At 42.0% G+C, this 26,980-nt stretch overlaps 2 protein-coding genes across 5 annotated transcripts in view; one reads left to right on the top strand and one right to left on the bottom strand.

The window, feature by feature from the left end:
- Nucleotides 1-19,170, top strand: part of fcsk (fucose kinase) — a 387,988-nt gene extending 368,818 nt beyond the window's left edge. For 3 of the 4 annotated variants that reach the window (XM_073069669.1, XM_073069671.1, XM_073069670.1), the window contains exons 21-24: nt 73-260; nt 7,150-7,249; nt 10,312-10,535; nt 15,422-15,971. In XM_073069669.1, coding sequence (XP_072925770.1) covers nt 73-260; nt 7,150-7,249; nt 10,312-10,535; nt 15,422-15,499 — 590 coding nt within the window. In that variant the 3' untranslated portion in view covers nt 15,500-15,971. Of the gene's footprint in view, nt 1-72; nt 261-7,149; nt 7,250-10,311; nt 10,536-15,421; nt 15,972-17,150 lie in introns of those variants that run through there. The other variant, XR_012101869.1, reaches the window with a different exon arrangement.
- A 1,386-nt stretch (nt 19,171-20,556) lies between these two features.
- Nucleotides 20,557-26,980, bottom strand: part of cog4 (component of oligomeric golgi complex 4) — a 108,441-nt gene continuing 102,017 nt past the window's right edge. Inside the window, exons 18-19 of the mRNA XM_073069678.1 lie at nt 23,272-23,400; nt 20,557-22,110 (exon numbers count right to left, since the gene is read on the bottom strand). Coding sequence (XP_072925779.1) covers nt 21,976-22,110; nt 23,272-23,400 — 264 coding nt within the window. The 3' untranslated portion in view covers nt 20,557-21,975. The remainder of the gene's footprint in view (nt 22,111-23,271; nt 23,401-26,980) is intronic.

The following is a 26,980-nucleotide window of genomic DNA, read 5'->3' on the forward strand; positions in this document are numbered from 1 at the left end:
GAAATGCATTATTGGCAGTTAATGCACTTGGGAACATTGGGCAGTTGTGAAGGACATTTTGTCACTTTCCAGGTGGAGGTTGGCAGGATCAGGTCGGAGGACTGGTTCCTGGGATCAAGCTCGGTTGCTCCAAGCCCCAGCTGCCCCTCCAAGTGGACGTTGAACGAATCCCAGTGACGGGCGAGTTCGTGCAGACCCTGAATGACCACCTTCTGCTGGTGTACACGGGGAAGACGCGGTTGGCCCGCAATATCCTGCAGGTGAGCACCTCACGAATCGCAGCCTGTGCAGCCCCAAGCTCTCGACCGTTCTCTCGCCCGCCTTCAGGGACTGCACGTCATGCTGGCGTCGGGTGCACCCTGTTGTTTGAGTGTAAAATAGTCACCAAAACAGCCATCCTCATAAAGTCACAGAAACGGGCCTTTCAACCCATCACAAATCCATACACTCTACACTATGTTCATTTCCTGCCTCCACCACCTCCTCTGGCGGTTCATTCCAGATACGATCTACCCTTTCTGGGGAAAATTTATTTCAGATCTCCTTTAAACTTCCTCCCTCTCTGTAGTTTTAGACTCCCCTATGCTGGGAAGCAGACTCTAGCATTCTAGACTAACTATGCCTCTCTGAGAAGATAGAACATCAAACTCTTCAGTACAGTACTGATCCTTCAGTCTACAATGTTATACTGAACTTTTAACCAACTCCAAGATCAATCGAACCCTTCCCTCCTACATAGCCCTCCATTTTTCAACCATCCATCTGCATATTTAAGAGTTCCTTAAATGTCCCTAATGTATCTGCCTCTATCACCAGCACTGTGTAAAAAAGTACTTTTCTCCAGTCACCTTAAAATTATGCCCCCTTGTATTAGCCGTTTTCCCTGGGTAAAAGGTCACTGGCTGTCCATTCAAACTGTGCCCCTTATCATCTTGTACACTTACGTCAAGTCATCTCTCATCCTCCTTCACTTCAGCGGAAAAAAGTTCTAGCTCACTGAACCTCTTCTCAGAAGACATACTCTTTCAGCTAGGCAGCATCCTGGTAAATCCCCTCTGCACCCTCTCTAACGCTTTTACATCCTTCCTGTAGTGAGGTGTCCAGAACTGAACACAATATCCCAAATGTGTGCAATGAGGTTTTTATAGACTGCAACATTAACGTGGCTCTCTTAGTTTTAAATCCCTCAATTATGTCACTTCCCAGCCTCCCTCACTCCAGAAACACAGTATATCCAATTTCTCCTAATAACTGAAACCCTCCAACCCAGGAACATCCTTGTGATTTTTTTCTACACCCTCTCTAACTTAATCACAATCTTCACATAGTGCAACACCTTATATTCCATCTGGGTAGCCTCCAACTTGATGGCATGAATATCAATTTCTCCTTCTGGTAAAGAAGAATTCCCTCCCCCTCCCCCCTGGTGCCACACCTCCTCTACTATCAAATTCCTTTCTCTCCAGCTATCATTCCACTCCCCCACCTTTTTGTTCTGGCATCTTCACCCTGCAGGGTCTTGGCCCAAAACGTCGACTGTTTCTTCAGTTCCACAAGTGCTGCCTGGCCTGCTGAGTTCCTCCAGCATTTTGTGTGTGTTGCCTTGGATTCCCAGCATCTGCAGACTTTCTTCTGGTTATGATTTGCTCCCAAAGTGTGCTGACCAGATCTACACTGGGGATTGCGGGATTGCTGGATTGCTGTGTTTGCTTCTGCCTGCCACACTTTCGGAACAATGTGAAATCCCTGGAGAAGTGTGGATCTACTGAGGTGATTCCAGGAAAAGGGCACTTCAGCGGATTGTCTGGAAGAGCCACCATGCTTCTCCTCGGAACAGAGAACGTGATAAGATTCGATAGAGGCATTTATATCATAAAGGAAACAGACAGTTAGTAGAACAAAATGTTGCCTTTGGTGGAAGGGTTAATAAGTAAGGAACACAGAAGGATTAGCAAAAATGAAGAAATGTTTTTTAGCCAGTGGGTGGTTAATGTTGGGAATGTGCTTCATGAAGTGGGGAGGCAACTGGATAGGAAATGTAGTCCTGCAGCACTGACCAAATACTTACCTGAGCCAGTGCCATCTCCCTGCATTGGGTCCACATCCCTCTAAACCTTTCATATCCCTGTATCTGTCGCGATGTATTTTACATGTTGTAACTGTGTCCACATCACCGCTGCTTTAAATCTTTTCCCTCTCATCTGAAACCTATACCTTCTAGTTTTAGACTCCCTTACCCTGCGAAACAGTCTGTGAACATCCACCTTATCTCTATACAGTCACCCCTCAGCCTCCTTTACTCCAGGAAAACAGTCCCAGCCTATCTCCTAATGACTCAATTACCCAGCCCCAGTCCCAGTGACATCCTGAGGGATCTTTTCAGCTTAATAACCTCTTACTGTAGGTGGGCAAGCAGAAGAACACACAGTATTCCAAGTGTGTTCTCATCAACGATTTGTAGTCTGTAACATGACCACTTAGTGCCCTGACCAATGGAGCAAAACGCCATCCCCCTTCTCTCAAATCCTCCGTCTCTGCCGCATCTGCCCTCAGGATGAGGCTTTTCATTCCAGAACTAATGAGATACCCTGCCTATTCAAAGAAAGGGGCCTCTCTTCCTCCACCATCAATGATACCCTCAGCCACATCTCTTCCATTTCGCTCACGTCTGCCCTCACCCCATTCTTCTGCACCAGGGATGGGGTTCCTCTTGTCCTCACCTATCATCCCACCAGCCTCTGAGTCCAGCAGATAATTCTCCGTAACTTCTGCCATCTCCAATGGGATCTCACCACCAAGCACATCTTTCACTCTTCCCCACTTCCTGCTTTCCACAGGAATCGCTCCCTATGCGATCCCCTTCGCCATTCAAACCTTCCCACTGATCTCCCTCCAGGTACTTATTCTTGTAAGAGGAACAAGTGCCAATCCTGCACCTACTTGTCCTCCCTCACTACCATTCAGTGCCCCATTGCAAGACTTACTGTAAAATTGTGAATGCATTATTTTGCTATTTTATACATTCTCATAAATGAATATACCTAAAAGCAGAAAGTCAGCTTTCTGTTAATATTAAATCACTGCAAATATTCTTATTAATTCAAACCATTAACTGATTGCAATTTGAGAGGGAGAAGCTAAAAGTCAGATCTATCAATATTACAGTGGAGTAAAGGGATTTAAAGAGGCACGACACAGGAGCTGGCTGAAATTGATTGGAAGGGGACTCTAGCAATGATGACAGCAGGACAGAGTTTCTGGGAGAAATTCGGAAGGTGCAGGACAAATACATCCCAAAGAAGTATGCTAAAGGCAGGATGACGTAACCGTGGCAAGGAAAGTCAAAACTTATATAAGAGCAAGAGAGCAAAAATTAGTGGAAAGTTAAGAGGATTGGGAAGCTTTTAAAAACCAATAGAAGGCAATGAAAAAGGATGAAGATAATCTAGCCAATAATATCAGAGAAGACACAGGAAGTTTTTTTTTCAGATATATAAAGAGTAAATGAGAGGCAAGAGTAGATACCTGACCACTGGAAAATGACATGGGAGAGGTTGTAATAGGGGACAAGGAAATGGTGGACAAACTAAATAAGTATTTTGAATCTGTCTTCATTGTGGAAAACACTAGCAGTATGCTAGAAGTTTGCGAGTGCAAGAGGGGAGAAGTGAAGTTGCCATTAGTAAGGAGCAGATGCTTGGGAAGTTAAAAGCTCTGAATCACCTGGACCACACCCCAGCATTCTGAAATAGATGGTTGGGCTGATTGTGGAGGTGTTAGTAATTATCTTCAAAGAATCACTAGATTCTGGCAAAATTCCAGAGGACTGGAAAACTGCAAAAATCACTCTGTTTATTGAGAAGGGAGTGAGGCAGAAGAAAGGAAATTACAGGCCACTTAGCCTAACCTCAGCAAAGGCATTACAGGAAAGATACTAGCATGGATAGAGAATTTGCTGATTGGCAGGAGGCAAAGAGTAGGAATAAAGGGAGCCTTTTCTAGTGGGCTACCAGTGACTAGAGTGTTCCTCAGTAGTCGGTGTTGGGACCACTTTACGTTATGTGTCAATGAATTAGATAACGGAATTGATGGCTTTTTGGCCAAGTTTGCAAATGATACAAAGATAGGTGGAGGGGCAGGTAATGTGGAGGAACAGGGAGGCTGCAGCAGGTCTTAGATTAAGACAATGGGCAAAGTGGCAAGTGAAATACATTGTCAGTAAGTGTATGGTCATGCATTTTGGTAGTAGGAACAAAAGCGTAGACTATTTTCAAAATAGGCAGAAAATTCAAAAATATGAGGTGCAAAGGGACTTAGGAGTCCTTGTGTAGGATTCCCTAAAGGTTAATTTGCAGATTGAGTTAATGGTAAGGAAGGCAAAAACAATGTTAGCCCTCATTTTGAGAGGATTAGAATATAGAAGCAAGAATGTAATGCTGGGGCTTTATAAGGTACTTAGGGTTGTGAGCAGTTTTGGGCCCTTATCTAAGAAAGGAGGTGCTGATATTGCAGAGGCTACAGAGGAGATTCAAGAGAATGATTCCAGAATGAAATGATATTTTATGAGGAGCACTTGATGGCTCTGGGTCTGTATTTGCTAGAATTTAGAAGAATGAATGGGATCTCATTGAAACATATTGAATGTTGAAAACCGTAGTTAGAGTGGATGTGGAGAGGAGTTTTCCTTTAGTGAGGGAGTCTAGGACCAGAGGATGCAGCCTAAGAAGGGCATCCATTTAGAATAGAAATTAGGAGTAATTTCATTATCCAGAGGGTGCTGAATCTGTGGAATTTGTTGCCACAGGCAGCTTTAGAGGCCAAGTCACTGGGTGTATTTAGGCAGAGATTAATAGGATCTTGATTAGTTAGGGCATGAAAGGTTACAGGGAGAAGGCAGGAGAATGGATCAGCCATGATGAAATGGCAGAGCAGACTCAATGGGCTGAATGACCTAATTCTGTTCTTATGACCTTATGGCTGCATAGAACTACAGAACATTACAGCGCAGAAACAGGCCTTTTGGCCCTTCTTGGCTGTGCTGAACTATTCTTCTGCCTAGTCCCACTGACCTGCACCTGGCCCATATCCCTCCATAAACCTCTCATCCATGTACCTGTCCAAGTGTTTCTTAAATGTTCATACCACTTCATCTGGCAGCTCATTCCACACTCCCACCACTCTCTGTGTGAAGAAGCTCCCCCTAATGTTCCTTTTAAACTTTTCCCCTTCACCCTTAACCCATGTCCTCTGGTTTTTTTCTCCCCTAGCCTCAGTGGAAAAAGCCTGCTTGCATTCACTCTATCTATACCCATCATAATTTTATACACCTCTATCAAATCTCCCCTCATTCTTCTACACTCCAGGGAATAAAGTCCTAATCTATTCAACCTTTCTCGGTAACTCAATTTCTCAAGTCCCGGCAACATCCTTGTAAACCATCTCTGCACTCTTTCAACCTTATTAATATCCTTCCCGTAATTAGGTGACCAAAACTGCACACAATACTCCAAATTCGGCCTCACCAATGCCTTATACAACCTCACCAAAACATTCCAACTCTTATACTCAATACTTTGATTTATAAAGGCCAATGTACCAAAAGCTCTCTTTACTACCCTATCTACCTGTGATGCCACTTTTAGGGAATTTTGTATCTGTATTCCTAGATCCCTCTGTTCTACTGCACTCCTCAGTGCCCTACCATTTACTTTGTATGTTCTACCTTGGTTTTTCGTTCCAAAGTGCAATACCTCACACTTGTCTGTATTAAACCCCATCTGCCAATTTTCAGCCCATTTTTCCAGCTGGTCCGGATCCCTCTCCAAGCTTTGAAAACCTTCCTCACTGTCCACTAGACCTCCACAATCTTTGTATCATCAGCAAATTTGCTGATCCAATTTACCACATTATCATCCAGATCATTGATATAGATGACAAATAACAATGGACCCAGCACTGATCCCTGTGGCACACCACTAGTCACAGGCCTCCACTCAGAGAAGCAATCCTCCACTACCACTCTCTGACTTCTCCCAATGAGCCAATGTCTAATCCAATTTACTACCTTACCATGTATACCTAGCGACTGAATCTTCCTAACTAACCTCCCATGTGGGACATTGTCAAAGGCCTTACTGAAGTCCATGTAGACAACATTCACTGCCTTCCCTTCATCCAATTTCCTTGCAGCCTCCTTGAAAAACTCTTAATAGATTTGTTAAACATGACCTACCATGCACAAAGTTGTGTTGACTCTCCCTAATAAGTCCCTGTCTATCTAAATACTTGTAGATCCTATCTCTTAGTACTCCTTCCAATAATTTACCTACTACCAATGTCGAACATACCGGCCTATAATTTCCCAGATTACTTTTAGAGCCTTTTTCAAACAATGGAACAACATGAGCTATCCTTCAATCCTCCGGCACCTCACTTGTAGATACCAACAGTTTAAATATATCTGCCAGGGCTCCTACAATTTCAAAACTAGTCTCCTTCAAGGTCCGAGGGAATACCGTGAGGTGCTGGGGATTTATCTACTCTGATTTTCCTCAAGATAGCAAGCATCTCCTCCTCTTCAATCTTCCTCTTCATAGGTTCCATGACCTCACTACTTGTTTGCCTTATTTCCATTGACTCCATGCCAGTTTCCTCAGTAAATACAGGTGCAAAAGACCCATTTAAGATCTCCCCCATTTCTTTTGCATGTCTTTATGAATTGAGCTGTTGCATATGATTGTTGGATTAGAGATTTGCATTAATGTGTAGGTGTACCTAATAAAGTACTCCTGTCATTGGAAGGACTTTTCCCTAATCTCACAGCAAAGCCAACATGTTCAGGAGCAAAAAGTACAATGTTAGAATGGAATTCTCTCCCACATAAAACACAGTAGATGCCGCAGTCAGTTAAAACATTTGGAATTTGGGTACGACGATCAAATGAAATAGTAGACTATGCTCATGAAGGCAGAATGTTCTCCTGTACCCAAATACTATTCTTGGACAGCACAAAGTAGAGCGGGGATACCAGAAGCTTCTAGTGTACAGTGACAGAGTGGCATTGGAGGATACCACCAAAGGGCTGGGTTGAAGGCTGGTAGAAACAGCCAGTGTTTGGAAGTTTCCACAATGGCTTTGATTGCTTTACAGGACGTGCTGAGGAATTGGTATGCCAGGCTGCCCAGCATCATGCAGAACACAGACGCACTGGTTAGGAATGCAGAGGAATGTGCGCAAGCTTTTATCAAAGGTAAGCTAGTTTAGAGATCAGATTAGCTTTATGTGTCACGTTTATTGAAACATACAGTGAAATGTGTCATTTGCTTCAAATTAAATCAGTGAGGATTGTGCAGGACAGCCCACAAGTGTCAGCATGCTCTGAAGGCAACATAGTATGCCCAGAGCTTACTGATCCTAACCATGCGTTTTTCGACTGTGGGAAGAGACCAGAGCATCAGAGGAAACCCACGTGGTCACAGGGAGAACATACAAACTCCTGGCAGACAGCAGCAGGAACTGAACCCTGATCTTACAGTCAGTGCGGTAAAGCATTGCGCTAATTATTGTGCTACCAAAACATCCTGAAACAATTTGTCCTTCCAGCCGTTGTCTCCATCCTACGCTGGATTCACCCTGAACTGTGGGTTGAGTTGGCTACACTTCTCTGCACAGTGTCAGCATGAATAATTTAATTCAAGTTGGAGTTCTTTCTGTGCTAAGATGTAAAGAAAAACAAGAGAGACCCAAGAATCTGCAGATGCTGGATTCTGGAGGAATCCTGTGGGTTGAGCGCCATCCATAGAGGCAGAGGGATGGTAGACATTTCAAGTCAATATCCTGCATCAGGACAAAAGGAGAATGGGCTAATGAGCAGGCAAGTAGAATATAATGTGGGAAAATGTCAAACTGTCCATTTTGTTTATGAAAACTGAAAAAAGCGCATTATCCAATAGGTGAGAAATTGCAGAGCTCTGAGGAGCAGAGGGATCTGTTCCAAGTAGATAATTTATAAAAGACTAGTTATTCAGGTACTGCAAGTAATTATGAAAACATTATTGCTTAATGCTTGGACAATTGATACAAAAGCAGTGAGGAACTGCTCCAGTTAAATAGAGCATTGGGGAGATCTAATCTAGAACGCTAGGTTGTTTGGATCCCTCATCGAAAATGCTGTAAACATTGGGGAGACCTAATCTAGAACACCATGTACAGTACATTGGAGAGATCTCATCTAGTACACTGTGTACATTGGGGGGGGGGGGCTAATCTAGCACCATGTGTGCGTTTCACTCCAGTCATCATCTTCTTCATCCAATGAAGGACTGTTGGGCATCGGGTCTGGGAAGTAACTCGCTGGAAAGCTGAGCTTCAAGTTCAGTTCTTTGGGTGCAGACAGATCTTCTTCAAAGGCAATTCCTATGGAGTTCTGTGATGGAAGGTTTGTGTGAGGAAAGGCAGGAGACAGTGGGTGTGGAAGGAGGGGGAGACCTAATCTAGAGCGTGTACATTAGGGGAGGCCAATCTAGAATGTCATGCACATTGGGGAGAACTACTCTAGAACCTTGTGTGCATTCCGGAGATCTCATCTAAAACCCTGTGTTCATTGGGGAGACCTCATCTAGAACACTTGGTCATTGGGGGTTCACTTGGTCTGTTTTTCTGACACCTCCCTCCCCTTTCTCATTCTCTGCATCTCCATCTCTGGAGACAAATTGTTAACAAATACCTATTAGAAACCTACCAATTCCTATGATTACCTCGACTATACCACCTCCCACCGTCTTGTAAAAATGTCTTTCCCTTATCCCAGTTTCTTCGTCATCATGGAATCTCATCCCGTGATGAAACTTTTCCTCCCAGGACATCAGAGATGTCTTCCTCCTTCAAAGAATGGGATTTCACTTCCTCCACCATTGATGCTGTCTTCACCCATGTCTCCTCCAATTCCCAAACATCTGCTCTCACCCCATCTTCCTTCCGCCTTAGTAATAATAGAGTTCCTCTGTCCTTACCTACCACTCCATGAGGCTCTATATCCAGCACATCACTATCCGTAACTTCCACCATCTTCCATAGGACCCTATCATCAAACACATCTTTATATTTCCCCCCCCCCCCCATTCTCCCCCCAACTTTGCAGGGATCATTCGCTTTGTGATTTCTTAGTCCATTTGTCCCTTCATGCTAATCTCCCTCTTGGTAGTTATCCCTGTAGGCAGAAGAACTGTTACACCTGCCTATTCACCTCCATTCAGGGCCCCAAATAATTCTTCTAGGTGAGGTAACACCTCACTTGCAAATCTGATGGGATTAACTATTGTATCTGGCTCTCCCAATGTGACCTGCTGTACATTGGTGAGACCCAACTCGGTTTGGGGGACCACTTCGTCAAGTTCCATTTGCAAAAAGCAGGATTTCCCAGTGGCCAACTATTTTAAATCCAATCCCCATTCACATTCTGACATCAGTCCATAGCCTCCTCTGCTGCCATGATGATGCCCCTTTCAGGCTGGAGGAGAAACACCTCAGTTTCTGTCTGGGTAGCCTCCAACCTGATGGCATGGTAATTTTACCTCCTCCCCTTTTCATCTTCTTCAATTCCCCACACTGGCCACTCTTGTCAACTCCCAGCTTCTTTCTTCATCCCTCCACCTCCACACACCTGGCTTCTTCCTCCCTCCTTCCCAGTCCTGATGAAGGATCTCAGCTCAAAACATCAGCTGTTTATTCATTTCCACAGATGTTGCTTAACCTGCTGAGTTCCTCCAGCATGTTTTGTGTGTTTTTAATAAAATGATAGCTGGAATAGACTTTTTGTGAGGAAATGCTGTAAAGGCTAGGATTGCTTGGAATCCTATATTGTGTGCACCTCTTTTGTCCCAACTGCAGAGACTGTGAATATTCTTAAGTCAAGTAGATAGATGCTGGATGAGCGAGGGAGATGCAGAGACACAGATAGAGATGGGAATCTGGAACAGAAATTACAGTCAGATTCTGCTGAATGTTGGAACGTACATGAGAAGCCAAGTAGCCTACTTCTGCTCCTAGTGTTTGCCTCATTAGTTATATTGCTGAATTCAAACAATTACATATTTTTTAAATTCCTCTTCATCTTTACATGCTATAACAGCAGCCAAGCATGCATTAACTGCTGGGACATCTTGAGAGTGAGAGGGGAGAGGAGGGTAGGGAAGCTATATTTCAACTCTTGCTCTCATATCCAGCTGCAGCCGACACGTTCAGGAGAGGAAGAGGAGGAAACAGCAGAGAGAAAAACGACCTATTTCAAAGTACACTTTATGCATTTGACAGGTGACCTCTCCTGGATCGGACAGTGCTTGAATACCTACTGGCAGCAGAAGAAGTGCATGGCTCCTGGGTGTGAGCCACTGGCAGTCCGGGAGATGATGACAATCCTGCAGCCCCATGTACACGGGCAGAGCTTGGCTGGGGCAGGAGGTGGAGGCTTCCTTTATCTCTTGACCAGAAAACCTCGGCAGAAAGAAGCAATCAAGAGGATACTGACAGCAAGTGAGGTAGGAACACACAAGGTGTACAGAGTAAATGGTAGGGCCCTGGGGATGTTGTAGAACATAGGGACCTGAAAACAAAGACACGAGTCAGAGCATTATGTACAAGGATTGGGATGTCCAGTTTAAAGTCAGTGAGGCCACAATTGGAGTTCTGTGTGCAGTGCTGGTATTCTAGCTATAGGAAGGATATCATTAAGCTGGAAAGGATGTGGAAAAGTTTCACAAGGATTTTACTGAGACTGGAGGGCTTGAGGTATAGGGAAACACCGGGTAGGCAGGGACTGTTTTTACTGAGGCATAGAAGGCTGAGTGGTTACGTACAGAAGTTTATAAAATCATGAGAGTAGTAGATAAGGTGGATATCACAAACTTTTTCCCCAGGGTAAGGGAGTCTAAAACTAGAGGGCATAGAGTCAAGGTGAGAGGGAATAGATTTAAAGGGCACCTGAAGGACAAGTTTTCCACATAAATCTTATGAAAGGAGCTGTTTTTGTGTGACTATATTTTACAAATATCTTATGTGTGCTATATGTGCTGTGTGACTGTGGTACAATGTGTTGCAACGCTGTTTTGTTTGGCTGTATTCATGGGTATTCATGTATAGTTGAATGACAATTGAAATTGAACTATTAACTATGAGGTATAAATCAAGTAGAATTACAACATTTAAAAGCCTTTTGAGTAAGTTCTTTGATAGAAAAGGTTTATAGGGATAGGGGTCAAACACAGACAAAGTGCACTAGCTCAGGTGGGCACCTTGATCATTATGGACAAGTATGACTCTTAAGTCTTTTGCAAAACCTTTTTACTTTCAGCCTTTGAGCAATGTTATCATTTTCCAAAAAACTGTTTCCACTAGTCTGGAAAAGCTCTGCTTGTGAAGACCCAAGAGCCAGAGCTTTGTGGAGTAAAAGATATGAGCTACATGTACACAGAAAGGGTGGTAGAAATTTGGAACTCAATTTGCAGTTGAATGTGGTGGCTTGTTAATGTGAAACTTGAGATTGGTAGATTCGGTTACTGAAAGGTTATGGAGGTTGCTGAGGGAAGGAGATTGGGCGTTGGGTGCAGGAAGCCTCAAACACTCAACACTGCTGGCTCAAGCTATGAAGAGGGAAGCAGGGTTAATCCTTCAGAGAAGTGATTGCTGCACCTTTGGTGATCAGTTTTGTGTCCTCACTGGTTCCAGTAGTACAGTACCAGAAAATTGAAGTATGGCAAATGTTATTCATTTGTTCAAGAAAGGTAATAGGGATAATCCTGGGTATTATAGACCAGTGAGTCTTAAATCAGTGGTGGTTGGAGACTATTGGAGAGAATTTTTAGAGACAAGATTTACAAGCATTTGGAGAATTATATACTGATTAGGTTAGTCAGCATGCTTTGTGAGGGGCAGATCATGCTTCATGGCAGGGGCAGATCATGAAGTGACAAACAACTGATTGAAAGTGGATGTAGTGTACAGTACATGGATTTAGTAAGGTTCACCATGGTAGGCTCATATAGAAAGGCTGGAGGTATGGAATCTAGTGAAACTTGGCTGCATGAATTCAGAATTGATTTAACCACAGAAGGTGGTTGTAGATGGAATATATTCTACCCAGACGTCAGTGACCAATGGTGATCTGTTCTGGGACCCCAACTCTTAGTGATTTTTATTAATGACTTGGATAAAGAAGTGGAAGGGTGGGTTAATAAGTTTGCAGATGATATAAAGGTTGGTGGTGGTGTAGGTTACATTGAGATATGATAGGATGCAGAGCTGGGCTGAGAAATGGCAGATGGAGTTTGATGCAGAAAAGTGTGGAGTGATACACTTTGGAAGGTCAAATTTGATGGAAGAGTACAGAGTTAATGGCAGGATTCTTAGCAGTGTGGAGGAACAGAGGGATTTCGGGATCCACGTCCCTCGAAGTTGCTGTGCAAGTTGATAGGGTGGTTAAGAAGCCATTATGGTGTTTAGGCCTTCAATAGTCAGATTGTGTTCAGGAGCTGTGAGGTAATGTTGTAGTTCTATAACATTCTTGGTAGACTACACCTGGAGTATTATATTCGGTTCTGGTTGCTTAATTATAGGGAAGAGGTGAAAGTTTCAGAGAGGGTGCAGAGATTTACCACGATGATGCTGCTCCACACATCTCTAATCCACGTCTGGATTGGGAGAGTTTATCTTATAAGAAAACGCTGAGCAAGCTAAGGCTTTTCTCTTTGGAGCATATAAGATGAGAGGTGACTTGATAGAGATGTATAAGATGATAAGAGGCATAGTGTAGATAGCCAGTGACCTTTTCCTGGGGGGAAAAAGGGCAAGTACAAAAGGGCATAATTTTCAGATGATTGGACTGAAGTACAGGGGGATGGCAGAGGTATGTTTTTTTTACGGAGAGCCCTGCCAGGGGTGGTGGTAGAGGCAGATACATTAGGAGCACCTAAGAAACTCTTAGATAGGATCATGGATGAATGAACGGAAAACAGAGGGGTATGCAGGAGGGATTATTGATTTTGTTCTATGTTCAATGTCCATTGATCTACCATCAGAGACCAGCCCTGATTTTATTGAGTGGTGGAACAGTGTCTATACCAGGGAAAGCCAAATTCAACACCCACTAAGTCATGACAGAACCTGCTGAATAACCCAGGCTGCTGCCCACAATGAGTTGCACTCAGTCAAATTTCTTCCATGATGTCCTGACACTGCAGGGGAGGTAGGAGAGGAAGCACTGAGGATTGGATCAAGGATGTCAGAGAGAGATTATTGAAGTGATGAAGGTTTGCTGGTAGAAGGGTGAAGGGAAGGTTCACAGAGAGAATCAAAGCCCTATTTTTGACTCCCTCTCCAATGCCCATTGACCTCCCAACTGTTACAAAAGATCCTTTTAAAACAACACTCTCAACTCTCAACCTTTTTTCCAAACCTCCATCCAGCCCCCACCAATAAATTGTTTACCGCACCACTGCTATCTCTGTCTTCCATCCAGCTCCCTCGGCCCAGGTATTCTTCATCTGACGTCATTCCCTCCCACTCCACACAACCTCCTTTCATCTCCAGGGACATGATCTTTCCTCTAACCCTAGTCTCCTAGCTGATGCCAAATAACTTAAAGTCTGCAGTGTGAGACTCTATGGTGATACACCCATTGACCACCCCCCCCCCCCCCACACCCAAATCTGTTGTGGTCACTTAGTTCTTTGTTTTGTTTGGATTTTCCCATGTAATGTTTATTATCCATAGTAACAGGAAAGCTGTTGCTATGTCCTTGAAGTCCCGCTCTTCAGCGAGCCAGCGAGAGGGTGTCAGAGCAGCTGGGAATAATTCTCTCTATCCTGACAGAAACTTATGAAGTTAGCATCTTTAGCAAGAGCAGACAGAAAGCAGTTCCACCAGAAAGCTGCTGAGGTCACACTACCAGAACAGGATGCATTTACATAACTTACATTCCCTTTCATTAGAAACACATGGAGTAAGCTAGCTTACAAATGTGGAATGATTAGATATTATGGGCAGAGCAATTTGATTAAGGCTAATCAACAGAATTGGATGATGGAACAGGTTTTGGGCACTGCACGGATCAACTCTGTTCTGACAGACTTCACAGGAGCTGCCTGCAAACTGAGTGTAGACAGCAGAAGAAATTGTCGATCTTTTAGAAGGTAACTTAGTAATGATACTAAGATAGGTGGCATTGTGGATAATGAAGTAGGTTTTCAAAGCTTGCAGAGAGATTTAGGCCAGTTAGAGGAGTGGGCTGAAAGATGGCAGATGGAGTTTAATGCTGATAAGTGTGAAGTGCTACATTTTGGTAGGACTAATCAAAATAGGACATACATGGTAAATGGTAGGGCATTGAGGAATGCAGTAGAACAGAGTGATCTAGGAATATTGGTGCATAGCTCCCTGAAGGTGGAATCTCAGGTGGATAGGGTGGTGAAGAAAGCTTTTGGTATGCTGGCCTTTATAAATCAGAGCATTGAGTATAGGAGTTGGGATGTAATGTTAAAATTGTACAAGGCACTGGTGAGGCCAAATTTGGAGTATTGTGTACAGTTCTGGTCACCGAATTATAGGAAAGATGTCAACAAAATAGAGAGAGTACAGAGGAGATTTATTAGAATGTTACCTGGGTTTCAGCAACTAAGTTACAGGGAAAGGTTGAACAAGTTAGGTCTTTATTCTTTGGAGCGTAGAAGGTTGAGGGGGAACTTGATAGAGGTATTTAAAATTATGAGGGGGATAGATAGAGTTGATGTGGATAGGCTTTTTCCATTGAGAGTAGGGGAGATTCAAACAAGAGGACGTAAGTTGAGAGTTAGGGGGCAAAAGTTTAAGGGTAACACGAGGGGGAATTTCTTTACTCAGAGAATGGTAGCTGTGTGGAACGAGCTTCCAGTAGAAGTGGTAGAGGCAAGTTCAGTATTGTCATTTAAAGTAAAATTGGATAGGTATATGGACAGGAAAGGAATGGAGGGTTATGGGCTGAGTGCAGGTAGGTGGGACTAGGTAAGAGTTTAAGCGTTCGGCACGGACTTGAAGGGCCGAGATGGCCTGTTTCCGTGCTGTAATTGTTATATGGTTATATTGTTAACTTGCCCTTCAAGTCCCAGCCTCACTCACCAATTTTTGACTTTCCATTTCCAGTGAGGTCTGCTCTGTCCTCATACTAAAATCCAACCTAAAAATTAAAAATCTTTCTCTATGAAATAATCCATATTTTACTATCCTCTTCTGTCCTGTGTCTGATGGCAATGTATTGAAAACCATCTTGTATCATAATGTGCCAGGCTCCCTGTCTTACGCAAGTTGGAATCCTAGCTCAAAATCTATAGGAAGCTCACTTGGTGGGAAGGTCAAAGAAAGATGCTAATGACTCTGAACTTTGTCCTCACTGCAGGGCTTGGGGAACTTCAGCATCCACGAGGTGCAAGTTGATGAGACAGGACTCACCGTGCGCATGACTGGACCAGATTGACGCTCATATCCCACACCAGTTACCCAAGATACCTGTTTCTACTTGACCAACCAAAACTTTCCATCATGAATTAAGGAAAACAACTTGATTACATCACAGTTCAAGGCATCTGTTATTATTAGTTTTGGTTTGTATAGTTAATTATTATGAGATGACAAATAAATCAGAACTTTGCCAAAGCTACCTCACACATCAAAAGAAGTTAACCTGAAGTAAATATTTTTTCTACAGTTCAGATGGGATGAAGTAAATGAAGTTTGAGCGGCTTGCATCTTGATTCATAGTTCAGGCATAAAATGCTGATGGAACACAGCAGGCCAGGCAGCATCTATAGGGAGAAGCACTGTCGACGTTTTGGGCCGAGACCCTTCATCAGGACTAACTGAAAGGAAAGATAGTAAGAGATTTGAAAGTAGTGGGGGGGAGGGGGAAATGCGAAATGATAGGAGAAGACCGGAGGGGGTGGGATGAAGCTAAGAGCTGGAAAGGTGATTGGCAAAAGTGATACAGAGCTGGAGAAGGGAAAGGATCATGGGACGGGAGGCCTCAGGAGAAAGAAGGGGGGGGGGGGGAGCACCAGAGGGAGATGGAGAACAGGCAAACAACTAAATATGTCAGGGATGGGGTAAGAAGGGGAAGAGGGGCATTAACAGAAGTTAGAGAAGTCAATGTTCATGCCATCAGGTTGGAGGCTACCCAGCCAGTAGAAAAGGTGTTGTTCCTCCAACCTGAGTTTGGATTCATTTTGACAATAGAGGAGGCCATGGATAGACATATCAGAATGGGAATGGGACGTGGAATTAAAATGTGTGGCCACTGGGATATCCTGCTTTTTCTGGTGGACCGAGCGTAGGTGTTCAGCGAAACGGTCTCCCAGTCTGCGTCGGGTCTCACCAATATATAAAAGGCCACACCGGGAGCACCGGATGCAGTCCACTCGTCATCCCCCCATCCCTTCCCACCGATCTCCCTCCTGGTACTTATCCTTGTAAACGGAACAACTGCTACACCTGCCCTTACACTTCCTTCCTCACCACCATTCAGGGTCCCAGACAGTCCTTCCAGGTGAGGCGACACTTCACCTGTGAGTCGGCTGGTATGGTATGCTGTGTCCAGTGCTCCCGGTGTGGCCTTTTATATATTGGTGAGACCGGGTGATAGTCATTAAGGCAGCCTACATTATTCTCCTTCTTAGGCACAGGTATAATTATTGCCTTTTTGAAGCAAGTGGGAACTTCCACCCGAGCCATGAGAGGTTGAAAATGTCCTTGAATACTCCTGCTAGTTGTTAGTACAGGATTTAAGAGCCTTACCAGGTACTCCATCGGGACTTTCCACTTTGCGAGGGTTCACTCTCTTTAAAGACAATCTAACATTGGCCTCTGAGACAGACATCACAGGGTCATCAGGTGCAGCAGGGATCTTCACAGCTGTAGTTGTGTTCTCTCTTTCAAAGCAGGCATAGAAATCATTGAGTTCATCTGGTAGTGAAGCATCGCTGCCATTCATGCTATTGGGTTTCACTTTGCTGGAAGTAATGTCTTGCAAACCCTGCCAGAGTTGCCGTGCATCCAATGTCACCTCCAACCTCATTAAAAGTTGTCTCTTCACTCTTGAAACAGCCCTTCACAAATTATATTTGGTTTTCTAGTGCAGGCCTGGATCGCCAGACTTGAATGCCTTCAGCAGATGACGTACCTCCTGGTTCATCTACGGCTTTTAGTTCAAGAATGTACTGTAAGTCTTTGTGGGCATACACTCATCCACACAGGTTTTAATGAAGTTGGTAACAACTACAGCATACTCATCCAGGTTCAAATATGAATCCCTGAATATTGACTGTAGTAAAAATACACCTGTACCTGGAAGGTCCAAGCAAAACTATAACATGGAGACAAAAGAACACTCCATGCAACTCCACGAAAAGGTTGTTGAAAGCACAAGTCAGGAGGTGGAGATGATTGTTAAGTCAATCATCAAGGAATGGAAAAATACGGTACAGCTGTAATTCTGCCAAGAGCAGGCTACCTCAGTAACTGAGTGACCATGCAAGAAGGAGACTAGTGAAGAAGGGCACCAAGAGACCTATGACAACTCTGGAGGAATTACAAGCTTCAGTGGTTGAGATGGGAGAGTGGCAGACAAAGCCACTGTTGGAAAAAAAACTCAAAAAATCTTGGCAAATGTTTGCCAAAAAGCATGAGGGAGACACTGAAGTCAGTTGGAAGAAGGTTCTATGGTCTGATGAAACCAAAATTGAGCTTTTTGGCCATCAAACTAAACGCTATGTTGGCATAAGCCAAACACTGCACATCATCATAAACACACCATCCCTAATGTGAAGCATGGTGGTGGCTGCATCATCTCTGGGGATGCTTTAGTGCAGCAGGCCCTGGAAGGCTTGTGAAGGTAGAGGGTAAAATGAATGCAGCAAAATACAGGGAAATCCTGGAGGAAAACCTAATGTTGTTTGCAAGAGAACTGCGACTTGAGCGAAGAGTTGCTTTCCAGCAAGACAATGACCCCAAGTATAAAGCCAAAGCTACACAGGAATGGCTTAAAAACAGCAAAGTTAATGTCCTGCAGGAGCCAAGCCAGAGTCTAGACCTTAATCCAATTGAGAATTTGTGGCAAGACTTGATAAGGGTTGTTCGCTCACAATCCCCATACAATCTAACAGAGCTTGAGCAATTTTGTAAAGAAGAATGGGGAAAAATTGCAGTGTCCAGATGTGCAAAGCTGATAGAGGCCTATCTACACACAGTCAAGGCTGTAATTACTGCCAAAGTTGCATCTACTAAATATTGACTTGAAGGGGGTGAATACTTAATGCAATCAATTTTGTGTTTTATATTTGTAAAACATTTAGGATCACTTTGTAGAAATCGGTTTTCACTTTGACACAAGACTTTTTCTGTTGATCAGTGTCAAAAAAACAAATTAAATCCACTGTGAGGGCCCACATGTCTAAAGACAAGCTCGTTCGTTTTAACTCCCATATAAATCCTATCTGTGATAGATGTCTTTCGGAAGTAGCCTCTTTGACTCATATGTTCTGGTTTTGTCCTTTTTTGGAGAAATATTGGAAAGGTATTTTTGATATTATTTCAACAGTTTTGCGTATTAACATCCTCATCCTATTACTGCAGTTTTTGGCTTACCAATGGTGGAAAATAGTTATTTTTCCTCTTCAGCTCGTCGGATTAATGGCCATTAATGGCCAGAAGATCCATTTTATTGAATTGGAGATTAATCCTCCTACTACATTCCAATGGTTTTCCCAACTATATATTGTTTAAATCTAAAAAAAATCATAAGTGTCATTTTTGACCCTTCAGTTAAATTCGAAGGAACTTGGAGACCATTTATTCAAAACTTTCAAATGATGTAATTTGACTTTTTCCGAATCCTTTTTAATTATCCTTACATATTTGGATAGAGGAGTGGAGTTATTGACATTATTGATTGTATCAGTTGTAAGATAATAGCCCAGCTTTGTTTATTTTTTTTAATTTCTAATTTGGGGGTTTTTTTGGTATGTTTTTTTTTCTATCATGTTAAGTACATCAAGAGTTTGGGAGGCTTAGTACATCTGTGTTATCTATAGCTTATACTTGTATAAACTGTTTATTAACTATGTATTCCCAATCTCTCTGTATTACTATTATTATGCCCATGTTTAAATATTAATAAAAAGTTTTAAAAAGAAAAAGAAATCCACTGTGATTCAATGTTGTAAAACAATAGAACATGAAAACTTCCGGGGGGAGGGGGGAGGGGGATACTTTTTATAGGCACTTATACTTAAGGCTGAAATACCGTATATTCTGGAGTATAAGCCGACACCCCATTTTCAAGGTTTAAAAAGTGACTTTTTCATGTTGCCTTTGTATAAGCCGTCCCCTTTTGTAGAGGTTTTTGATTTAACCAGAAAAAAATCACAAGATCTCACATGCTGGTACTCAGCTTTGCCGGATCTGGACCCTGGAAATTTTGTGAACCGGTACCTGCTAAGGAAACAGGCCCACACATTGCAGAGCGTTATAGGTGAATTCTTAATAAATAAATCAGGCAGAGAAATTTTGGATTAGGTTTCCAAAGGAAAAGAATCCTCTGAAATGTAACCCCCGTGAAACCATTTAGTGCCCATCGTAATCTCGTAACATTGGGTGGCGGGATCAGTACGTGTACTCAGTACTGAGTTTGTGACCACCATGTACAAAAGATTAAAACAAATGCGATGTGATGCTGACTTCAAGCTGAAGGTTGTTGATTTTGCTAAAGGAATGATTTGATGTCCGTGCACCAGCCACGAGATGTGAGTTTAAACAAACCAAAGAATTCATGCATCGACAGTGGAACCAATTTGACTCAAAACCAACCAATAAATCCAACCTGCCTTCCTTGTATTCGTTTTTCCAAAGTTGGCACCCTCTGTCTAAGCTGACCCCCTAATTTTAGGACCAAAATTTAGGGCCAAATCCTCAGCTTATACACCGGAATTTATGGTACATATGCCACAAATTCAAATCCTACAGTAACAATTTGTCCGTTAATACAAGATATTCTGTATAAGAGAACTTGGCATTTATTCAGTGAGCTAAAATTGTGTGATATTTGTTTAAGTTACAAAGACACTGACAGAGGACACCAACCACTGTGGCTCAGAATAAGCCTACTGGATAAATTCTGTTAAAAGATGAATCGCAGAACATTAGGTGCTTGTATGTTTAGTTATCAAATTTCAGAATAACAGTGTTTGAAAGTTCTAGCGGACATATAAACTAACCCATACTGCAGATATCACACCTCTGTCAGGAGGGTAAACCCTAATGCAAGGTTAGAATGCCAAATTGAAGTAGATCACTGCAGAGGCAGAATATGAGTGGAGAGAGCAAATAACTTATTTCCTTAACCGAGGTGATCATAAGGGAACGAGTTAGAAGAGTAGCAGTTGAAATTAATGTCAAATTAGGCACTGAAAAAGATTCAATGAAGTCAAGAAATATTCATTTCAACTTTTTTGTAAATGCAAATTTGAAAAAATAAAGCAAAGCTACACAAATAATAGTTTATTTCCAGTGGCAGGAAATTTGACACTGAGTAACACATCACAACATACTGAACACAAAATGTGGAACATGCAAAGTCAGTTTGCAGAGGAAGCATTTGTGCTTTAAGCCAATGCCTTGAGTTTCTCTGACTATTTCTGTTTTCACTTCAGGTCTCGATCAACTGCAATATTTTGTTTTGTTTTACTCTTTGCTTGAAGCACTTCTTTGAACAGCTAACCACTGAGATACCATTTCTGCAAAGCTTGTGGTAGAATGATGCATTTCCAGAAAGTGATTTTAATGTCCATATTCACTTGTGCACTTTACAATGCAGGGTTGCTGCAGCAGTTGGGCATAACAACATACATTATTGGAGATATGGTGACAAGCACTGAGCCAATGTCAAACTGAAATATTAACATGATTCCTCTCTGTGATTATTTTCCAAACCCAAATCTTTGCAGTCAGTTTCCAGTTAATTCTGACACCATTTATATTTAATAGTGTGCCCACGGACCATGCACCTGCTTGATGTTGATCACTGTGATAGTGTTCAACACGTGATGTTAAATAATGAAATCCTTAACGTCTCGTTAAGTAAGCCAAGTGAATGCTTCACCTGTGTCTGGCATTCAAATATGGTTCTGACGATGTCAGTGAAATCTGCAAATAACAGTATGCCCGTTGTGACAATTAGTATAAATTGGACTGGGTGAGTTAATCCTGACTAAGTACCACTCTGATTCCTGAGGTTGTGGGCTCACATCCCAGTCCAGACCTGTACTTGTTCTAAGCTGGATTCCGATCTCCGGCACTTCACCAGATAGATCATTCCCCATAGTGAGTACCAGCAGCTTCTCCCAACACCACCGGACCAGTCATACCTACAGACATTTAATCCACGCCCACATTTTCTAACAGGATTCACTGAACAGCATGTAGAAGTTCGATGGTCACGTGTTGAATTTAGATGCAGTACTTCTGTTAATCCAGAAAGACTAGACAGCACAGCACGTCACAGGGTGGAATCGCTCTCCTTCTGGTCTGGAATGAGCACAGTAACAGACTGCTCTGAAAAGCCTAGGAATCATACTCTGGAAGCAAACCAACTCTATCAGCTGCAACCTAAAGCAAAGCCTCAAGAGCAGACTGCAAGTATCATGGAGTAACTCCCTTTAACTCCACAGCAGGGCATGAAACTGCATGGCCGTAGAGCTCATCTTGAGCCACATTCAAGGACACTGTTGAAATAATGCTCAAGGAACATCCTATTAAGGGAAGGAAAGTGTGGGAGAAATTTTCAGTGCATACCAGACTGTGTCGATAAGCTCAGGTCTCACTGTCTGGAGATAAGAAGGTCTGCATCTTGCTCCAAGAGGATATGGAACAACCAACCCTGTGAAGTCCTTCTAGCTGCTGACACTACAAGCGGAGCCTCTTGATGTCCTCGCTACGGAAGTCATTCCGGAGAGCAAGTACCTGGCGCACCTCAGCAGGGGTGAGACGCCAGGTTAATGGCCCAGAGTTTTGGCCCCAGTAATCCAAGATCTCAGTGACCTGATGAGACAGAAAATGAGAAGAGACATTCACTGCAAATCCACACTTTGCCAAAAGCCTGGAACACATTACAACCAAGTTAGGGCTGGAGCTTCTCTCTTTGGAGCAAAGAAGGATCAGAGGTGACTTATTAGTGAGTACAAAAGATTATAAAAAGCATAGACAAAGCACACAGCCAGCATCTTTTTCCCAGGGTGAGAACTGCTAACACCAGAAAACATCCTTTTCAGGTGAGTGGAGGAAAGTTTAGGGGAGATGTCTGAGGTAGTTTGATTTTTAATACACAGAATGGTAGGTGTCTGGAATGTTCTGCCAGGGGCAGTGGTAGAGACTGATACATTGGGGACATTTACAAGACTCTTAGATAAGCACATGGATTGAAAAAAAGGAGCTACGTATGAGGGAATGTTTACACCTGATTATGGAGTAGATTACAAGGTTGCCACAACATACTATATATAGCCATGCAAAAATAGCCATACTAAAGATGGCTATTGTGACAGTGTAAGTGGGAGAACAGATAGAAATGGATGTGTTCTAATTGAAAGGATCCCTGGTATCGGAGAATGACTGCAAGATTTTGGAAGTGATAATCCCACACTTCAGAACGTCTGGTCATTGAGAAGCATTTATCCAATGGGACACTGAGGGAGCTTTGGAATCAAAAGCATATTAAAACAGGCACTAAACCTTCTAATGAGAAGGTCAGTTTTGAAACATGACATGCAGCTTTCATCAACAAAAAGGTCACAGTGCATGAGAAAAGGAGAAATGGCCTGAATTTCTGGCTCAAGGTGACCATTCCTGTAACTATGCCCCCATTAATGGTAACTGCTTAGCATCTATCCTGTGTTGCCCCCTAGGGAACCCATGTTTCACTAAGATTACTCCTCATCCATTTGAACTTCACAGGATACAAATCTTTACATAACATCTAAATTGTGAACAGCAGAGAGCTTATTATTATTGATCCCACTAGGAAGCCTGCCAGCCTGTACATTCTGCCCTTTAACTATGCCCTTCTCTCTGTGAATTATTCCCAACTCCGTGACTGCACTTCAAAAGAAGTTCAACAGCTTGGGAACATCCCTGAGAACATGAAAGGTACTCCCTCTGAGCCTTCACCCAAGCCACTTACTGAATCTTGTACAAGACACTCACCCTTTCCAAATTCAGTATCGTTGCCATCTGAGAGAGACGAGCAAACTTATCGCGGATGGTCCAAGTGATTACCGATGTCAGGTACGCCACTAGCGAACGGAGTTCCTTGTCAAACTGCAGCCCGCCAAGCTGAGAAAGACCGAAAAAGAGAACACGAAGCTAAGTTTCAAAATCAGGAGGATATTTAGATGATTCCAAGAAATAGATGGCAATTAAAAGATTTTGTTTGGTGAAGTAGACTCAGAACAAGTAGAAACTAGTTGAGTAAGGCAATGGACTGGAGGACACCTGCTGTCCAGTATCCAGAAGAAATGGTTGCAAAATAAAGTGGAAGGCAGCATTCTGAAAAGTTGCTTAGGTAGAAGTGTCAAATCAATCTAAGAATAGCAGAGAATATGATTTAAGTCAAGACGACAATGTTTAAATAGAATTTACTTCAGAATATACTGCATTATTTTACATAGATTTTGTTCATCTATTGACTTTAGATGATCAAATTTACCACACTGGCCATTCAGCACATTTTTCCTAGATCTATTGACTGCGATTATTTGCCAGGCACTGAAGTTCAACTTACCGACCTGCAAACACTCATTTTACCCTTCCTCCCTGGTCAATATGTGCATACTCTATCCTCCAGTGTGCCCCAGGTAAGTGATTGGAGTCACCATAAACTTGGGAGTTTCCCCTCCAGGACTGCAGAGGTTAACTGTACTAACATCTGTTCATTCTGCACAGACCATGAATCAGGTCTGGAATAATCCCCACTTTAGAATAGTAGACCATTCTTTCAAACCATGGTTGATCCACAGCAACAATCTGCTGGAAGAACTCAGTGGGTTGAACAACATCTGAGGGAGGAGAGGAATTGTTGATATTTCAGGTCAAAACCCTGCATCAGGGTAGAGTGGAGAGGGAAGTGGCCACTATAAAGAGAAGGACAGATTGAGGGATGTAAGATGACAGGCAGCTAGGGAAGAGGAATGAGACTGGAAGGGAAGTTGGGAGACAGTGGCAGATGAATGAGAGATGGAGGCAGACAAATAAATGCCTTATAACATGGATACATTTCCATGGCACTGATCACCTTCACCTTTCCCCACTATGACCAGACCCTCCAGCAGTGGGGAAGGTGTTCCAATGAAACCAGATCCCATCCTTACTTCATGTTCTCACTCGTGCATCTATTAGAGTCAGAAGTAGAACTGAGGGATTATTTTGTTTACACTGACCCGGAGACACTGAAGCCAGTTCCAGGCCCCTCACAATCTCCCACTATAAGATCCAATGGCTAATCCGTAGAGGGCTTGAGCTCCACATCAAGCAGTGGATCACTGGATAAAATTGGTGGGAGGGAGAAGATGGGATGAAGATAGATGATCCATTTCTTAACTCAATTTGTCTGCCTTTTTTTCCCTATTCCTTAACCATGTAATTAAAATTGCAATCTCAATTACTTGCAGCACAGCTGAATGACTAATCTCTGGAGAGATCCCCATCTAAATTTCTACACCTTTTATTATTCTTTCTTTCTTTTTCAATCATTTTATTGAAATTTTCAAAGACAAATACATGATGGTTGTGCTGCCTTTATGGCAGTTATTTAGTTTACAATATTTTCGCTTAGTAATTCGTGTGTTAGCATTTTTTAGTTAAAGTTAGGATTGTTTAAGTAAATTCGTTGTCTGTAATATATCGCAGCATGCAATGACATCACATCCAGTTTCGCCATGTCTCGTGGGAAAATACCGGTTTGGGATAAACGCAAGGGTGGGGGCGCTCACACGTGTGAGACCAGCGCAAGAAAATTGTCTCTGTATGCATTAGAAATCACAGTGAAAACAACGCTGTAAGTCATGAGATAATCGATATGTTGAATTAAAATGTTAACGCTGATTCCGTTAAAAGTAACGACGGTCGATAAGGTTTATGTTTTTGTTAAAGAGTTGCGGATAGTTTGTGTTGAAGTGTATTTAAAGCAGTCAATGGCGTAGGTAGATTCTGACTGTATGCTGCACTTTAATGTAATATAGTTGTAGTTTACTTTTACAAGTATTTACAATGTAAATGTGATATCAAGAAGGAAACAAATACTGTACCAATCTTGTATTGTTTTATCAACAGTTTTCACCATACGTTAATGTGAAGAGTGAACAGTTAAATGGTTAATCTTGCTGCGACCTTGTTTTCATTGACTACGGTTTACCTCGATGTTTAGTTCGGTGTTCTGTTACACCCGAGCGAGAACATTACAATGGTCATAATAGTACAAAGGGAGTAGGATTACATTGTTGGCAATTAACATGCGAGTAAAAACTATAGGTAACACCAATATAATTGACCTCCCAAACCCTTGATGTAAACAAGATACAAAGAAATAAAAAGATGGAAAAAACCCCAAATTGAAAAATCAAGAACAAAATAAACTAAACAAAACTAAACAATGCTGGGCTATTCTATTATATCAAATAAAATCATTAGTGTCATCAACTCAGCTCCTCTACTTAAATTAATGAATAATATAAAGGAATCGGAAAAGGTCAAATTACATTCTATGAAAGTATTGAATAAAAGGCCTCCAAGTTTCCTCAAATTTAACCAAGGGATCAAAGGTACCACTTATAATTTTTTCTAGGTTTAAACAGGATATGGTTTGGGAAAACCATTGAGATGTCGTTGGAGGATTCATCTCATTCCAATTCAATAAAATAGATCTTCTAGCCATTAAAGTAGCAAATGCAATCATCCACCGAGCTGCAGAGGGCAAATCAATCATTGGTAAGCCAAAAATTGCAGTGATAGGGTGAGGTTGTAAATCAATGTGAAAAACTGTAGCAAATGTATCAAAAATATCTTTCCAAAATTTTTCCAAAAAAGGGCAAGACCAAAACATATGAGTCAGAGAGGCTACCTCAGAATGACATCCATCACAAATCGGATTTATATGAGAGTAAAAACGAGCTCATTTATCTTTAGACGTATGAGCCCTATGTACCACTTTAAATTGAATTAACGTATGCTTAGCACAAATAGAAGAAAAATTAACTAATTGAAATTTTTTCTCCCATTTCTCTAAAGGTAAAGAAAGCTGAAGTTCCTTCTATTCATTTTAAACTTTATCGGATATATCTAACTGTATATTCATAATCATATCATAGATGATTGCTATTAAACCCTTTTGATAGGGGTTTAAGCCTAAAATTTTTTCCATGATATTGGTTGGATATGAAATCGGAAAAGTAGGTAACATCGTATTCAAAAAATCTCTAATCTGTAAGTATCTAAAAAAAATGGGATCTAGGCAAATCATATTTATTAGACAATTGTTCAAAAGACATAAAACAATTATCCAAAAATAATCACAAAAACATATTATACCCTTCGTTTTCCAAACCAGAAAGGCTTGATCCATGACAGAGGGTTGAAAAAAAATTATATAATAGGACTTGATAAATTTATTCAAGCCAAAAAATTTATGAAACTGAAACCATATTTGTAATGTATGTTTAATTATTGGATTAACCATTTGTTTATTCAATTTAGAAAGAACCAAGGGAAGTGAAGTCCCTAAGATAGAAACCAATGAAAATCTTTGTGCAGAATTATATTCAAGGTTGACCCATTGTGGACTGACAATAATATCCACATCTTGTGTCCAAAATATTAAATATCAAATATTAATTGCCCAATAATAAAATCTTAAATTCAG

Source organism: Hemitrygon akajei, chromosome 17 (genome assembly GCF_048418815.1).
Source record: "Hemitrygon akajei chromosome 17, sHemAka1.3, whole genome shotgun sequence".
NCBI classification, from domain to species: domain Eukaryota; kingdom Metazoa; phylum Chordata; class Chondrichthyes; order Myliobatiformes; family Dasyatidae; genus Hemitrygon; species Hemitrygon akajei.